The following is a 15603-nucleotide window of genomic DNA, read 5'->3' on the forward strand; positions in this document are numbered from 1 at the left end:
TTTATTCTGAAGAATTTAGAATATGGAACTGGAGACTTCCTGGTGGTACAGTGAGTGAGAATCTGCCTGTCTGCCAATGCAGGGGACACAGGTTCAACTCCTGATTGGGGAAATTCCACATGCCGTGGAACAACTAAACCGGTGCCCCACAACTACTGCGCTCACGTGCTGTGACTGCTGGACCCAGGGGCTGCAACGTGTAAAGCCTGTGCACCGAGAGCCCGTGCTCTCTAACAGGAGAGTCCACCACAGTGAGAACCCCATGCACCAACAAAGAGGAGCCCCAACTTACCTCACCTAGGGAAAGCCTGCATGTAGCAACAGAAGCCAGCACAATCAAAAAATGGATTAATTTAAAAGGGAATTGTTAAAAAAAGGAATATGGGACTTGTAATTCAAGAAGCATTACTGACGTAAACTAGTCACATTGATTTTCTTTAGTTATTGGCACCCTAGGGAATATAGACTAACCAACTGCCCCCAAACTCTTTCCACATATGATGTTATTTATAATGTTTGCATAGCATTTCATTACGTGGATTTCCCAACATTTATTTAACCATTCCACTGTTGTTGGACCTATATGGTGTCTCTCATGTTCTTCAGTTGCAGTAATTTTACAACAATCTTCCTTTGCTAATGTTTTCCTTTTTATATTACTTCCATAGGCTAGAATCTTGGATATTGAACTGCTTGGCTAAGACACAAAGCTGATACATATCTTAAGGTTAATCTGTTCAAGCATTTGTGCAAAGATACAGTTCTACTTGAGGTTTTAAATTTAGTAGTGTAAAAAGGACACAACAGACCCAAAATGGAATTACTTATGCTAAACTCCATGCCAGTAAACCAAGACTTAATATTTAACTTAATTGCAATTTCAACACCCCAGGAACGTAACCTTTAACCAGTCAACCTAGAATTACCTGGTTAGCAGTAGTGAAGTAATCTGCGTATAGGCACCTCCATCCCCCTTAGGAGGGCAACTGTGCCTGAAACAGTACTTTTTTTGTTAATAATTTTCTTTTTTCTGCCCAGTTTCTACTTTCAAAACCTTTCCTTTTCTATAGCTTGGTGGAACCAATTTGACCTTTAAATTTACTCAGTTAAATTTTTCTTGTTTAATTTTTGCCTGACTGTGTTATGGCTTCCCAGGTGGTGTTAGTGGTAAAGAACCCACCAGCTAATGCAGCAGAGGTAAGGGATCTGGGTTCGATCCCTGGGTCAGGAAGGTCCCCTGGAGGAGGGCATGGCAACCCACTCCAGTATTCTTGCCTAGAGATTTCCATGGACAAGAGGAACTTGGCAGGCCCCAGTCCATAGGGTCGCAAAAAGTCGGACATGGCTGAAGTGACTTAGCACACTCGCACGCACGCCATATAGGTGCTGTTAAGCCTCTGATAAACATAACTCCATGAAAGACCATTCCTTTAAAAAGAAAAAGTTACTGTCAGTAAAAGAACTTTAATAAGCTTGACCAAATATTTAGAAAGCATATTGTGTTGAGTGAAACTTTGTGTGTAATAAATAATGAGAGTAACAGAAGATCATTTTGCATGACTGGTCTATTATTGTCTCAAGGAACACATGCAAAGAAAACAAATTCTTTGGATTACTTCCTCAAATAAGCCAACACAATGGAAAGTGGAAAAAAAAAGTCCCATAAACCTTGTGAAAAGGGAACCAGAAAGCTTAACATGTAAACTTGGAGAAATGACAACATTAGGAAACAAAACTACAAAAGAGAACACTTTCCAGAATAAGATGCACAAAACAAATAATCACTAGAGTCGGAGCTTTATCCAGTCTGTGCAGAGATAAGTGGAATATTTGACCTTCACCATGATTAACAAGGCTTTCTTTGAAATTGTGTTGGTTCTGTTGGCTTCTTCCACTGTTTGCTCCCAAGAGCTGAAACTGGTTCTTTGCCAGCAAAGGAGAGTGAACCAAGAGAGTTTAAAACTTTTGAATGAACTGCAGACCTCGTCAATTCAGCAGTGTCTACTGCACAGGAAAAACTTCCTGCTTCCCCAGAAGTCTGTGAATCCTCACCAGTATCAGAAAGGACAAGTACTGGCCATTCTTCATGAGATGCTTCAACAGATCTTCAACCTCTTCAGGGCAACCTCTTCTCTTGATGGTTGGGAGGAAGGTCACACAGAAAAGTTCCTTGTTGAACTTCTTCAACAGCTGGAATACCTAGAAGCACTCATGAGACTGCAAGCAAAGAAGAAAAGTGACACCTTGGGCAGTGAGAACCTTAGATTACAGGTTAAAATGTATTTCCAAAGGATCCATGATTACCTGGAAAGCCAGGACTATAGCAGCTGTGCCTGGACCATTGTCAAAGTAGAAATCAACCGGTGTCTGTTCTTGGTGTTCCCACTCACAAGAAAGCTGAGTGAACAGGGCATGGAAACTTGAACCATTTGAAGGAAGAGCCAACTGCAGGCTTTAAAAGCATAGCACGGAGGAGTAGTAGGATTTCTCCAGGCACTATTATTTCTTTTTGTTTTAAAGTAGTACTATTCTTTGGTTTTTGTGTGTGTGTGTGTGTGTGTTGTATGTATATATATATATGTATGTGTGTATGTATATATATATACAAATATGTATCTTTGCTTTAAAGATGATGCGCATTGACTACAGTTGTTTTTATTCTGTAATGTCACTTTGTATTTTCTGTCCATCTGAAATTTTTATGAGTTGAAGCGATTCATTAATATTTCATAATTGTTCTTCAGATTGGTATATTTTCATAAAAACTGGCCAAGTAGATATAATGAACTTTATCTTCACTGTCATACTTTGCTTATCATTGAATATTCATCCCAGTGATTTCTTTTTGTTAAATTAACTTGCATTGGAGTATAATTGCTTTAAAATGTTGTGTTAGCTTCTCCTGCACAGCAAAGTGAATCAACCATATGTATACATATATTCCCTCTTAGGTTTCCTTCCCATTTAGGTCACCGCAGAGCATTGAGTAGAGTTCCCTGTGCTATAGAGTAGGTTCTTATTAGTTATCTATTTTATACCTGAAAGTGAAAGTGTTAGTTGCTCAGTCGTGTCCGACTCTTTGCAACCCCATGGACTGTAGCCCACCAGGCTCCTCTGTCCATGGAATTCTCCAGGCAAGAATATTGGAGTGGGTAGCCATTCCCTTCTCCAGGGGATCTTCCTGACCCAGGGATTGAACCCAGGTCTCCTGCATTGTAAGCAGATGCTTTACCATCTGATCCACCTCCCTTTCCCTATTGATATCACATCATATATTTATTCTTTATGTCTGTGTCTCTATTTCTGTTGTGCACATAAGTTCATCTGTATCATTTTCTAGATTCCACATGTAGGTGACAATTATATAATGTTTGTTTTGTCTTTCTGACTTACTCCACTCTGTATGACAGTCTCTAGGTCCATCTATGTCTCCGCAAGTGGCACAATTTCATTCCTTTTTCTGGCTGAGTAATATTATGTAATTATATATATAATAGAATATTATCCTCTTTATCCATTCCTCTGCTGATGGACAGTTAAGTTGCTTCTATGTCCTGCTATTGTAAATAGTGCTACAGTGAACATTGGGGTGCATGTATTTTTTTGAATTATAGTTTTCTCCAGTTATATGCCCTGGAGTGGGATTGCTGAGCCATATGGTAATTCTATTTTTAATTTTTGAAGGCACTTCCATACTGTTCTCCATAGTCCCTGTGTCAGCTTACACCTCACCAACAATGTAAAAGGTTTCTTTTTTCTCCAGACTCTGTCTAGAATTCATTATTTGTAGGTTTTTTGATAATGGTTAGTCTGACTGGTATGAGGTGATACCACAATATAGTTTTGATTCCTCTACTTAGTGAATGTTGAGCATCTTTTTGTGTGTTTGTTAGCCATCTGTATGTCTTTGTTATCCATCTGTATGTCTCTACTCATGTTTTGATTGGGTTGTTGTTTTTTTTTTTTTTGATACTGAGCTGCATGAGCTGTTTGTATATTTTTGAGGTTAATGCCTTGTCATTTGCTTCATTTGTAAATATTTTTTTCCCATTCTGAGTGCTGTCCAATGATTTCTTTGCCAGAAATTGCTAGCAACAATCAGAAATATTAGGAATAATTTATATTGCAAGTTCTGAAAATAACATCGCACACTGATTATTTGTTATAGGCAACACAATAGAAGTAAGGCCAAAGGACATGAATAAGCAGTTTGCAGAAGAAAAAAAAAATGCCTGAAAAGAGGTTCAACCTCACACATAATAAAAAATAGAAATTAAAAGTGAATAATATGCTATTTATAACCTATCAGATAGATGAGACTGTAGAATTCAATTTTTTAAACACTATCATGGAGATTTTGGAAGAGGGATGCTTTTATAATTTTCCAGAGCACCAGAAATTGGCACAATCACTGTGGAGGCAAATTGGTGAACTCTGTTAAAATCACAGATGCATGTATTCCTTTATTCATCAAGTGCAGGTCTGCAGTATGTCCTGTAAAAACATTTGCATCCATGTGAAGTGACTTACATACAGCATTATTCATTGCAACATTATATATGATATCAAAAGACAGGAAAACACCCATATCCTTCCAGTTAGAGACAATTAAGGCATATTCACACAAAGGAAAACTATTCAGCTGGAGGAAAGAATGAAGTGCTGTTACCATACTGGGAAAAAAAAAAAACAAACATAAAAATAGGCAAGAGGCAGACTTAAAAAAAAATACATAAAAAATAGGCATGATACAGACTGTATATAAAATGCTGCATTTGAGATTAAAGTGTAATACAAATTTTTTATATTTGACCTTACTTATATATGGATAAATCACGAGTATACAAGCAATAAATTACAATGATGTTAACCTGTATTTTGTGGAGTGGGTTGGGGAGAGAAACTAAGGGAAGAGGACAGGGTAGAAGAGTCTTTACCACAAATTTTTGTATTTTGATTTTTAGTCGTTTGAAAGGTACAAATTAAAAAAATATATCTAACAAGTCACAGTTATCAGAAATATACATGGAGGAGTCCTGTTGGTGAAAGGAAGTGTTAGATGAAGGCTAGAAGAAACAGGAATGAGCCAGCCTGCCCTTGGGTTGGCCCGGAGCAAGGGCTGGGTGGGAGGAGAGCTAGAAAGAAGGGTACTAATGCCAAAGGAGAGGAGATGCTGATGAGGAAGGGGTTCTAGCTCTTCCACCCAGGAGCTCCCCAAAATCATCATGGAACAAATGTGAGGCTGGAGAAACTGAAGGTCACTAAGGCTTGGTGACTTTCCCACAGTCATCAATGTGAGACGCATAGCTGTGGCCCAGAAATTTGGTGCTCATTCTATCACTTTATGTCATTCTCTGCTTTAGGTTCATCGTATAATTCTAGTTAAAAGTCATCGCTGGCTGCAAAAGCTTGCTGAGGAGCATATTCCTTTTCAGTTTAATTCCTGTGGTCATGTATGGATGTGAGAGTTGGACTGTGAAGAAAGCTGAGCGCCAAAGAATTGATGCTTTTGAACTGTGGTGTTGGAGAGGACTATTGAGAGTCCCTTGGACTGCAAGGAGATCCAACCAGTCCATTCTGAAGGAGATCAGCCCTGGGATTTCTTTGGAAGGAATGATGCTGAAGCTGAAACTCCAGTACTCTGGCCACCTCATGTGAAGAGTTGACTCATTGGAAAAGACATGCTGGGAGGGATTAGGGGTAGGAGAAGGGGACGACTGAGGATGAGATGGCTGGATGGCATCACGGACTCGATGGACGTGAGTCTGAGTGAACTCCGGGAGATGGTGATGGACAGGGAGGCCTGGTGTGCTGCGATTCATGGGGTCGCAAAGAGTTGGACACAACTGAGCGACTGAACTGAACTGAACTGAACGTGTGTTAACTGTCGGCCAGTACTTCCAGATTTGGCTTGAAAGGAACGAGGAAGAACCAAATAGGATCCTAAGACCTAGGCAGGGTGAGCTGCAGCAGTGGCAGAGGGCAAAGAAGCAGAGGCTGGGCAGTCAGGAGGAAGTCTGTCAGCTTCATATTTCAGCCCAGTTACCTTCAAGTTCATGCAGAGATAGGGAAGTGGAGAAAGAAGAAGTATTTATCAATTCAACTGTCCTTACAGGTTATTTGCTTCTCGTGTCTATAGAATTTTTGTTGTTTTCTTTAAACCAGGAACTTTGTCAAAACCAAATCCATTATTTAACATGTTATTCAATTCTCCGGTTAATCTTGCAAGGTAGTTTCTGATATTATCTTCTTTCCTCAGGTGAGAACAAGACTTTAAAAGTCAAGTATATAACTGATTCAAAGTAATGTAGCAAGCCACAGAGTGAGCAAATGCCAGAGCAAAGATGGCCTCTCAAGTCTGCCTGACTCAAAAGCTTGCATTGTATTCTAGACACTACAGACCTGAACAGCATTATAAAATATTACTGGCAAATATAAAGATGACAATAATGATAATAATTTCCTTTTGGATTTCTTTATTCAAGTTCCCGTAGTGTCAAAATCTTGAATTACTTGATTACAGTGTATCTTCACCCCTAGACATTTCTTTCCTCAGAACTAAGGTGAACAGAACACTTCTCCATTTGGAAGCTGCCAACTGGAAACTTACAGCAGATAATATTTAGAAGCTAAAACCAATACTTTACGTACTAATGTTTCCCCAGACATTTAGCTTAAGTTGACATCCTGCTTGTATAACTGCCTTAGCTGCCTAATACAAACTAATCATGAGAAACGCTGGGCTGGAGAAAGCACAAGCTTGAATCAAGGTTGCCGGGAGAATTATCAATCACTTCAGATATGCAGATGACACCACTCTTATGGCAGAAAGTGAGGAGGAACTAAAAAGCCTCTTGATGAAAGTGAAAGAGGAGAGTGAAAAAGTTGGCTTATAGCTCAACGTTCAGAAAACTAAGATCATGGCATCTGGTCCCATCACTTCATGGGAAATAGATGGGGAAACAGTGTCAGACTTTATTTTTGGGGCTCCAAAATCATTGCAGATGGTGATTGTAGCCATGAAATTAAAAGACGCTTGCTCCTTGGAAGGAAAGTTGTGACCAACCTAGATAGCATATTGAAAAGCAGAGACATTACTTTGCCAACAAAGGTCTGTCTAGTCAAGGCTATGGTTTTTCCTGTGGTCATGTATGGATGTGAGAGTTGGACTGTGAAGAAAGCTGAGTGCTGGAGAATTGATGCTTTTGAACTGTGGTGTTGGAGAAGACTCTTGAGAGTCCCTTGGACTACAAGGAGATCCAACCTGTCCATCCTAAAGGAGATCAGTCCTGGGTGTTCTTTGGAAGGAATGATGTTAAAGCTGAAACTCCAGTACTTTGGCCACCTCATGCGAAGAGTTGACTCATTGGAAAAGACTCTGATGCTGGGAGGGATTGGGGGAAGGAGGAGAAGGGGACGACAGAGGATGAGATGACTGGATGGCATCACGAACTCGATGGACTTGAGTTTGAGTGAACTCCGGGAGTTGGTGATGGACAGGGAGGCCTGGAGTGCTGCAGTTCATGGGGTTGCAAAGAGTCGGACACAACTGAGCGACTGAACTGAACTGAAATATGTGTACCATTTTAAAACTTTAAATCCGAAGTTCTAAGTTGAGAGATATTGAGAAAGGGAAATACTTTAAAAAAAACTAGATACCCTTCTAGCAATACATGAGTGAGCTCAGAGTAAAGGTAAGTTCATTCATTCAGTGAGTCATCTGAATTATTGTTACATCTACATGTCCTGAGCTAAATAGATTACTAAATCAAATAAAAATTGGTTACAAAGTAATAAGTACAGTAGCATCACATTTTTAAAAAATATGTGTGAAAAATGTCTGAAAAGAAATTACGCTATAATGTTCATAGCAGTGCCATCTGGGTGATAGAATTTCCATTCTCATCAGTTCAGTTCAGTCGCTCAGTTGTGTCCAACTCTTTGCGACCCCATGAATTGCAGCACGCCAACACTTTTCTAATTAAATAGTTCTCTCATAAATATGGATTCATTTTAGATCCAAGACAAATAAAGTTATTTTATTTTTGAGATTTAAACAAAGAACAAATAGGAAATTCCCAGGTTGTCCAGTGGTTAGGACTCTGCACTTCCACTGCAGGGGGGTATGAGTTCAGTCCCTAATTGGGGAACTAAGGATACTAAGATCCAAAATGCCATGTGGTGTAGACAGAAGATAAGTTAATTAGTTAATTAAAATAATTAAATTTAAAAAAAGAAGTTGGCCCCTTGTAGAGATTTGGCTTAGAAAACTCATCACATGCAGTAAATTAAACACCACCTCTAGCACATCAGAATCATGTGAAGGACTTGTTAAAACACAGATCACATGGCTCCATCCCCACTGTTTCTGATCCAATAGGTCTGTGGTGGGGACTGAGTATTGGCATTTCTAACAATTCCTAGATGAAGCTGATGCTGTTGATCCTGTGACTACACGTTATTAACCACATTCCTATTTCTCGATGGCCGTGGTAGACTTTTAACAGATAAAGGCATATTCTCCTTGAAATTCCTGACCTCACGTTTTCCTGCAGTACCTGGAGAGAAGTGAGCACCCTATAGATGGTAAGGTAGTTGTTAGATAGTAGTTGGCTTTTTTGTCATTACCTTTTCACAGCAGCAGATTAGATAGTCTTTTTCTCTCTTAAAGAAGCTGTATTTAGAGACTTCAGTACCCCAGTTACACCCCATAGTAATAACTGCCTTTTAAGGAAAATGGTCCAAACCAAATTTCTTTCCGTAAGAGTTTCTGATTCTCATGCCTGTGGTTGAGTGAAATAAAAACGACAACTATAGCACTCACTACAGTTGGACAAAGAATATTCTGCAGACACAAAAGAAACCAAACTTCTAAAAGATAGAGGATTCCGAGGTGAAAGATGGCAAGTGGTTCAGTAATCTCTGTTGAGGTGTGTAGATGTTTGGTAAATAAAGAGATCAGGGGTTCATTCCTGGAATTGCTTTTGGCATTTAGCCCAAGTTTTCTCTCCCTTCCTGAGGTCTGCCTATATTCAGTGACTGGCTGATGTGGAGGTATAAAGGCTCAGACCCCTCACTCCATCTCTGAAGGGTCATCTCGCCTTCAGAGCTCCTCACTGTAATTGGCCAAGGCCACTTTGTGACTACATGGCAACTCAGCATTCCCTGTCTCCATCCTCCTGGTTTTTCTTCCCTGAAGTGTTGATCCCATAATACTCCCTAGTAAACTCCTTGCATGGTAAATTGTGTCTCAAAGTCTGCCTTCTCAGCACCTGACCTCCAATGCCATAGCATATAGAACTTCCCTTTGGGCCATAGGAAACCCAAACTCACATTCTGTTTCCTTGACTTGGTGCATATTCTTTTCCTAATATGTGTTAATGTCTCGTTTTTGCTATTCATGACTCACTTAAAACTTTTTCCTTCACTGAAAGCCCTAATAGTCTGATTTCTCTGAATCTATCTGTGCCCCTCCAGATCACAACTTTTACCGTGTCCCAGACTACATTGTAGTGTAATCAGTTACTTCTCTTTCTTCCAACTGGAGTGTGAACAATTAACGCTTCACAGTAGGCAAATGAAATCTTATCTCTTTACCTGAGCACCTAACAGGGTCAATCTAAATATTGAATGGATGAAGAAATTTAAAATATAGTATTAAAGAAGGAATATCAATACCATATTGTCATGGGCGTTTCTATATGTAAGGGGATTCTGTCTAGAGATAAGGCTCAGCGGTAAAGAATCTGCCTGCAGTTCAGGAGATCCAGGTTCGATCCCTGGTCAGGAAGTCCCCTGGAGGAGGAAATAGCAACCCACTCCAGTACTCTTGCCTGGGGAATCCCATGGACAGAGAAGCCTGGCAGGCTGTAGTCCATAAGGTTGCACAGAGTTGGACACAACTGAAGTGACTCAGCAGCAGTTAAGGGGTAAAGTTTTTCATTTTGGTTTTTCAATTTCTCTATTTTTCCTAGATGGGATATTGGATAAACTGCTTCTTGGAGTAAGAAGTGAAGTATCTATCTTTCTCTGATGAAAGAGTGGTTTCTGTCCTTGTATATTTAGGGCACAGTAAAATAGTGGCACGATATGTAAGGCAGAAATCCAGGTCGGAGCCTCTCTTCTGGTTGCTCTGATCTTCCTAGACAATCCTTTTCTGAATTCACTCTTTCTGGGCCTTTGGCCCCATCAGTCTGGTGATGGTTAGTCATGTTTTCAATTGCCAAGTAATATAGAAACCACTGGTACCAGCTTGAAATTATTGTTCAGTTTATAGAAGGCTTAATATGTTGGAAAAATTATGAAAACAATACATGCAAATGGTGTACATGGCTCAGGTTTATAGTTGTTGTGTAACACTTTTTCCCACTGTTCTTTTCGAAAGCTAGCTTGTTGTCCAAAATGGGGGGCTACTGGATCGGTTTTTCTGCCAACTATTAGTGAAGACTTGATGGCAGTTTTCCTCATCTCTTTGGATTGTATACGTTAACATTATGGGTAGACAGGAAATAGCCAGCATGTAATGAGTATTTAGAGACAAATAGCCAGAGTCACATTACAAGTATGCAGGGAAAGAATCATAACGCAGAAACAGTCCCATGGATTTTCATTAAATGGAAGAGGAATCCAGTTTCTTAAAAGTATGGAAACCTGTTCAGCTAAGTTCTCATCACTGAAGGAGGAGATTATGTATTCTTGGTAAGGGTGGAGCAAGGTTTGAGTAAAGCAAAAGGCAGGTTCCCTTGACTCATAAATCATGTAACTTTTTCTTTGTAAGAGAGCTAAGTGCACGTTGTTTTAGTGAAATTTATTCCAAGTTAAGTTTCAGTATAAGCATTGTACTAAACAAAGCATAGACCCCTGGGGAAATTTATTTATTTGTTCTCAATAACAGATTCATCTGGTTTCATGTCAGATGAACAAAGTGATCATAAATCTGACCAAAACAGTTAATTTGAGAGCATTAAGAACCGAAGTCTTAGCTAGTGTATTATTCCATATAGCTGACATTTTAAAGTAACATCTTCTAAACTATTCTCATTGCTTGGGAGGGAGAAACTGGTGGAGGAGAAAAAGGACGGATGGAACTGGGAAAGAAAGAAGCATAGTTCCAGTGCAAATTGTGTAGTTACAGGAAAAATACCTTAAAGGACCCATTTGTGTCTAGTAGAAAGACTAGAGATCTCTTCAAGAAAATTAGAGATACCAAGGGAACATTTCATGCAAAGATGGGCTCAATAAAGGACAAAAATGTTATGGACCTAACAGAAGCAGAAGATATTAAGAAGAGGTGGCAAGAATACACAGAAGAACTGTACAAAAATGATCTTCATGACCCAGATAATCACGATGGTGTGATCACTCACCTAGAGCCAGATATCCTGGAATGTGAAGTCAAGTGCACCTTAGGAAGTGTCACTACGAATAAAGCTAGTGGAGGTAATGGCATTCCAATTGAGCTATTTTAAATCCTAAAAGATGATGCTATGAAAGTGCTGCACTCAATATGTCAGCAATTTTGGAAAACTCAGCAGTGGCCACAGGACTGGAAAAGGTCAGTGTTCATTCCAATCTCAAAAAAAGGCAATGCCAAAGCCTTTGACTGTGTGGATCACAATAAACTGTGGAAAATTCTGAAGGAGATGGGAATACCAGACCACGTGACCTGCCTTTTGAGAAACCTGTATGCAGGTCAGGAAGCAACATTTAGAACTGGGCATGGAACAACAGACTGATTCCAAATAGGAAAAGGAGCACGTCAAGGCTGGATATTGTCACCCTGCTTATTTAACTTATATGCAGAGTACATCATGAGAAACGCTGGACTGGATGAAACACAAGCTGGAATCAAGATTGCCAGGAAAAGTATCAATAACCTCAGATATGCAGGTGACACCACCCTTATGGCAGAAAGTGAAGAAGAACTAAAGAACCTCTTGATGAAAGTGAAAGAGGAGAGTAAAAAAGTTGGCTTAAAACTCAACATTCAGAAAACTAAGACCATGGCATCTGGTCTCATCACTTCCTGGCAAATAGATGGGGAAACAGTGGAAACAGTGGCTGACTTTATTTTTCTGGGCTCCAAAATCACTGCAGATGGTGTTTGCCGCCAAGTAATTAAAAGATGCTTACTCCTTGGAAGAAAAGTTATGATGAACCTAGACAGCATATTAAAAGCAGAGACATTACTTTGCCAACAAAGGTCCATCTAGTCAAGGCTATCATTTTTCCGGTAGTTGTATATGGATGTGAGAGTTGGACTGTGAAGAAAGCTGAGCGCCACAGAATTGATGCTTTTGAACTGTGGTATTGGAGAAGACTCTTGAGAGTCCCTTGGACTGCGAGGAGACCCAAGCAGTCCATCCTAAAGGAGATCAGTCCTGGGTGTTCACTGGAAGGACTGATGTTGAAGCTGAGACTCCCCAATACTTTGGCCACCTGATGCGAAGATCTGATTCATTTGAAAAGCCCCTAATTCTGGGAAAGATTGAAGGCAGGAGGAGAAGGGGATGACAGAGGATGAGATGGTTGGATGGCATCACAGACTCAATGGACATGAGTTTGGGTAAACTCTGGGAGTTGGTGATGGACAGGGAGGCCTGGCATGCTGCGTTTCATGGGGTCACAAAGATTTGGACACGACTGAGCAACTGAACTGAACTGAAGAAGAGGAAAGGAGAGAGAACACACTCTTGTAGGTGGGATAGCATTCAGGAGCTAAAATAAATAAGAAAAGTGTCCCCAAAATGCCTCTAGCTAGGCAGATTTCAACCATAGATTGAAATTAGAAGGACAAAGAGATGAGTTTGGACATATCAAGGATTCAGTTGTAGCATTCTATAGGGAAAAATCTGATAAAGAACAAAATAGTTTGCTGATGGTTGGGATAAGAGCTGACACCTATACATAGTAGAAACAAAAAACTTTTCAAATATCAGTAATTAATTTGGTAAAAATTACCAGCATTTTTGAACCACTGGACTCACCAAATGCAGTTCTAGGTACTTATATTCCCTACTCAAAAGGGAATACAAATTTATTTTTTGCAGCCCTACTTATATAAAGAGTAATTTTAGTCAAATGTGCTATTATAGAGGATTTGGTTAAGTAAATACTGACCCCTTCATACTGTGGAATACTACACACCAATTAAATTCTCTAGGTAAAGAGTATTCACGTAAATCCAAGCTCGTTCATAACATGTTGAATGATATTACAAGGATTACACTGGGGAAAACTGATGTCTCATTATTTCTAGGGAGTAGAATTTGAGGGAATGGAGGGTAAGAAATGAGATCTTTAAACTCCCTTTTAATTTTTGGAACATACGTACCATTCCATTTTTTTTCTTCTTAGCTATGTGCTTAAAATTGACTCTTTTAAATTGTGTCCAGTATTTCCATTTTTCTGAAGAAAAGGAAGCTTGTCTTAGCTCAGTCTCCCAGAGTTGGTACTGGAAGGTGATCACTCCTGCCTTTGTATCACCAGGAACAGTATGAAGGAACCAAACAATTCACTACACTCTGTTAAAAGACAAAGATGGGACAGACAGAATTTTGGATAAAAATCATATTTTTCTGGAAATATATAAATAGAAAATTTTAATATATGTTTCTCATTTAATGAACAAAAACATTGATATAACTTTAAGAGTAAGTAACTGACTCCTGAATTCTAATGTCTTCTTTACTATATGGCTTTTCATAGTAGTTTATGGATGAATAAAGTACATCCTGATTGTTTTCTCCAGCACTATTCTAGATCTTATATCTATGTATCTGCGCCTCTTGGTATAAACTTATTTTCTCTTTAGTGCAAATATTTTCACTAAAAAGGACTCCTAAAACTCAGTATCTTGCTTTAAACTTACCTTTAACACTTCCAGCAATTGTTGAATAAGTTACAGCAGAAATTTCTGTACATGTATGTAAGATTTCTCTTAGATAAAATTAACATGAAAGAAGAACTTCTAGGATGCAATTTAGGGAAGAAAGACAGTTGAGAAAAGGACTTCTATACAGAATTAGCCAAGATCTCTTACCTGCAGGGAGTATGAATCTACAGTGAAACTCTACTAAGGACGCATTTTGAATGGGTCAGAACAATCCCATGCCAATCCCGAAGACAATCATGATGTTGTCACACCAGCCAGGTTGAAAAAACTCCAAAGATTATGAACTTACCTGCATTTCTAGCTTATTCATGTCTGTGTCTTTCTTACATATTTTTTAAATATGCATTTCAGTATCAAGAAGAAAATGAGAATCTTCATATTTTGTGAAACCACACTTAACAAAAGAGAATCTCCAAATGATCAATAAATTTGAAGAAAAGTGATCAACATCATGACTGCTCATGGGATGCAAATTAAAGCCAAAATGTCATACCACAGCACACACACCAGAATAGCTAAAACTAAAAATATTAAATTAAAAAAAATAAAAAGACATACAATTGTTGATGATGGAAGTATAAACTACTAAAACTTTTGGAAAGTGGTTGGTACTATCTATAAAGATAAGCATGTAAACACACACCTGTGACAAAGCCACTCCACCCACCCCTGGTCATATATCCACAGAAATTATTGCTTAGACCCTCCAAAAGAAAAGTCCAAGTATGCTAACAGAAGCTTTCATCATAGTAGTCCCAACACATGCCAAAGAAACAAAGCTAAACTATATTAATAATAGAACTGACACGCATATTTTGATCTATTCTAACAACATATTACATAATAACAACAATGAATTATTGATACACAAAACAATATGGATGATGTCACACACATAATATTGAACAAAAGCACTAGACATAGATAAAGTATTTTAACATTATTTTCATTTATAAGAAGTTCAGAAACTGGCAAAGCCGATCCATGGTGATAGAGGAGTGAAGAGCGGCTAGATTTATGGTGGAGTATTCATTAACAGAGTTCAAAGTTAATCATACTTTTGCCTTGGAAACTATTTTCTACTTGCTGTACTAATTTTGCTTCCTTGTATTTGCTTCATATATTTTTAACTTGTTATTATTCCAGCACAGTGTTAAATACTAGAAGGGAAGGTAGGCATCGTTTTTTTCACCTAATTTTTAGCAAGAATACAGGTATATCTTCTTTTATTGTGCTTTGTAGATAGTTGCATTTTTTATGAATGAAAGGTCTGTGACAACCCTGCATTGAACAAGTATATCAGCACCATTTTTCAAACTTTGTGTCTATGTCACATTTGGTAAGTCTCATGATATTTCAGATTTTTAAATTATTATGGTATTAGTTATGGTGATCCACGATCAGTGACCTTTGATGTTACGATTACCAAAAGATTATGACTCACTGAAGGCTCAGGTGATGGTTAGCATTTTTTAGCAATAAAGTATTTTTTAATTCAGGTATGTGCATTATTTTTTAGCATAATGTTGGACACTTAATAGACTACAGTATAATGTAAATAGAAATTAGATGCACTGGAAAATAAAGTTTGTGTGACTCACTTTATTGCAATATTAGCTTTATTGCAGTAGTCTGAAACTGAACTTGCAAATATCTGAGGTATACCTGTATTCCACTTTATCATTTCTCCTGTTTATAAAGAAACCTGA

General features: G+C 38.6%; 1 protein-coding gene across 1 annotated transcript; it reads left to right on the forward strand.

Moving 5' to 3' along the window:
• Nucleotides 1764–2424, forward strand: IFNE (interferon epsilon). The gene has a single exon (XM_013965868.2). The coding sequence runs from the start codon at nucleotides 1843–1845 to the stop codon at nucleotides 2422–2424; it is 582 nt and encodes a 193-aa protein (XP_013821322.2). The 5' UTR covers nucleotides 1764–1842.

This window comes from Capra hircus, chromosome 8 (assembly GCF_001704415.2).
Source record: "Capra hircus breed San Clemente chromosome 8, ASM170441v1, whole genome shotgun sequence".
Taxonomy (NCBI): domain Eukaryota; kingdom Metazoa; phylum Chordata; class Mammalia; order Artiodactyla; family Bovidae; genus Capra; species Capra hircus.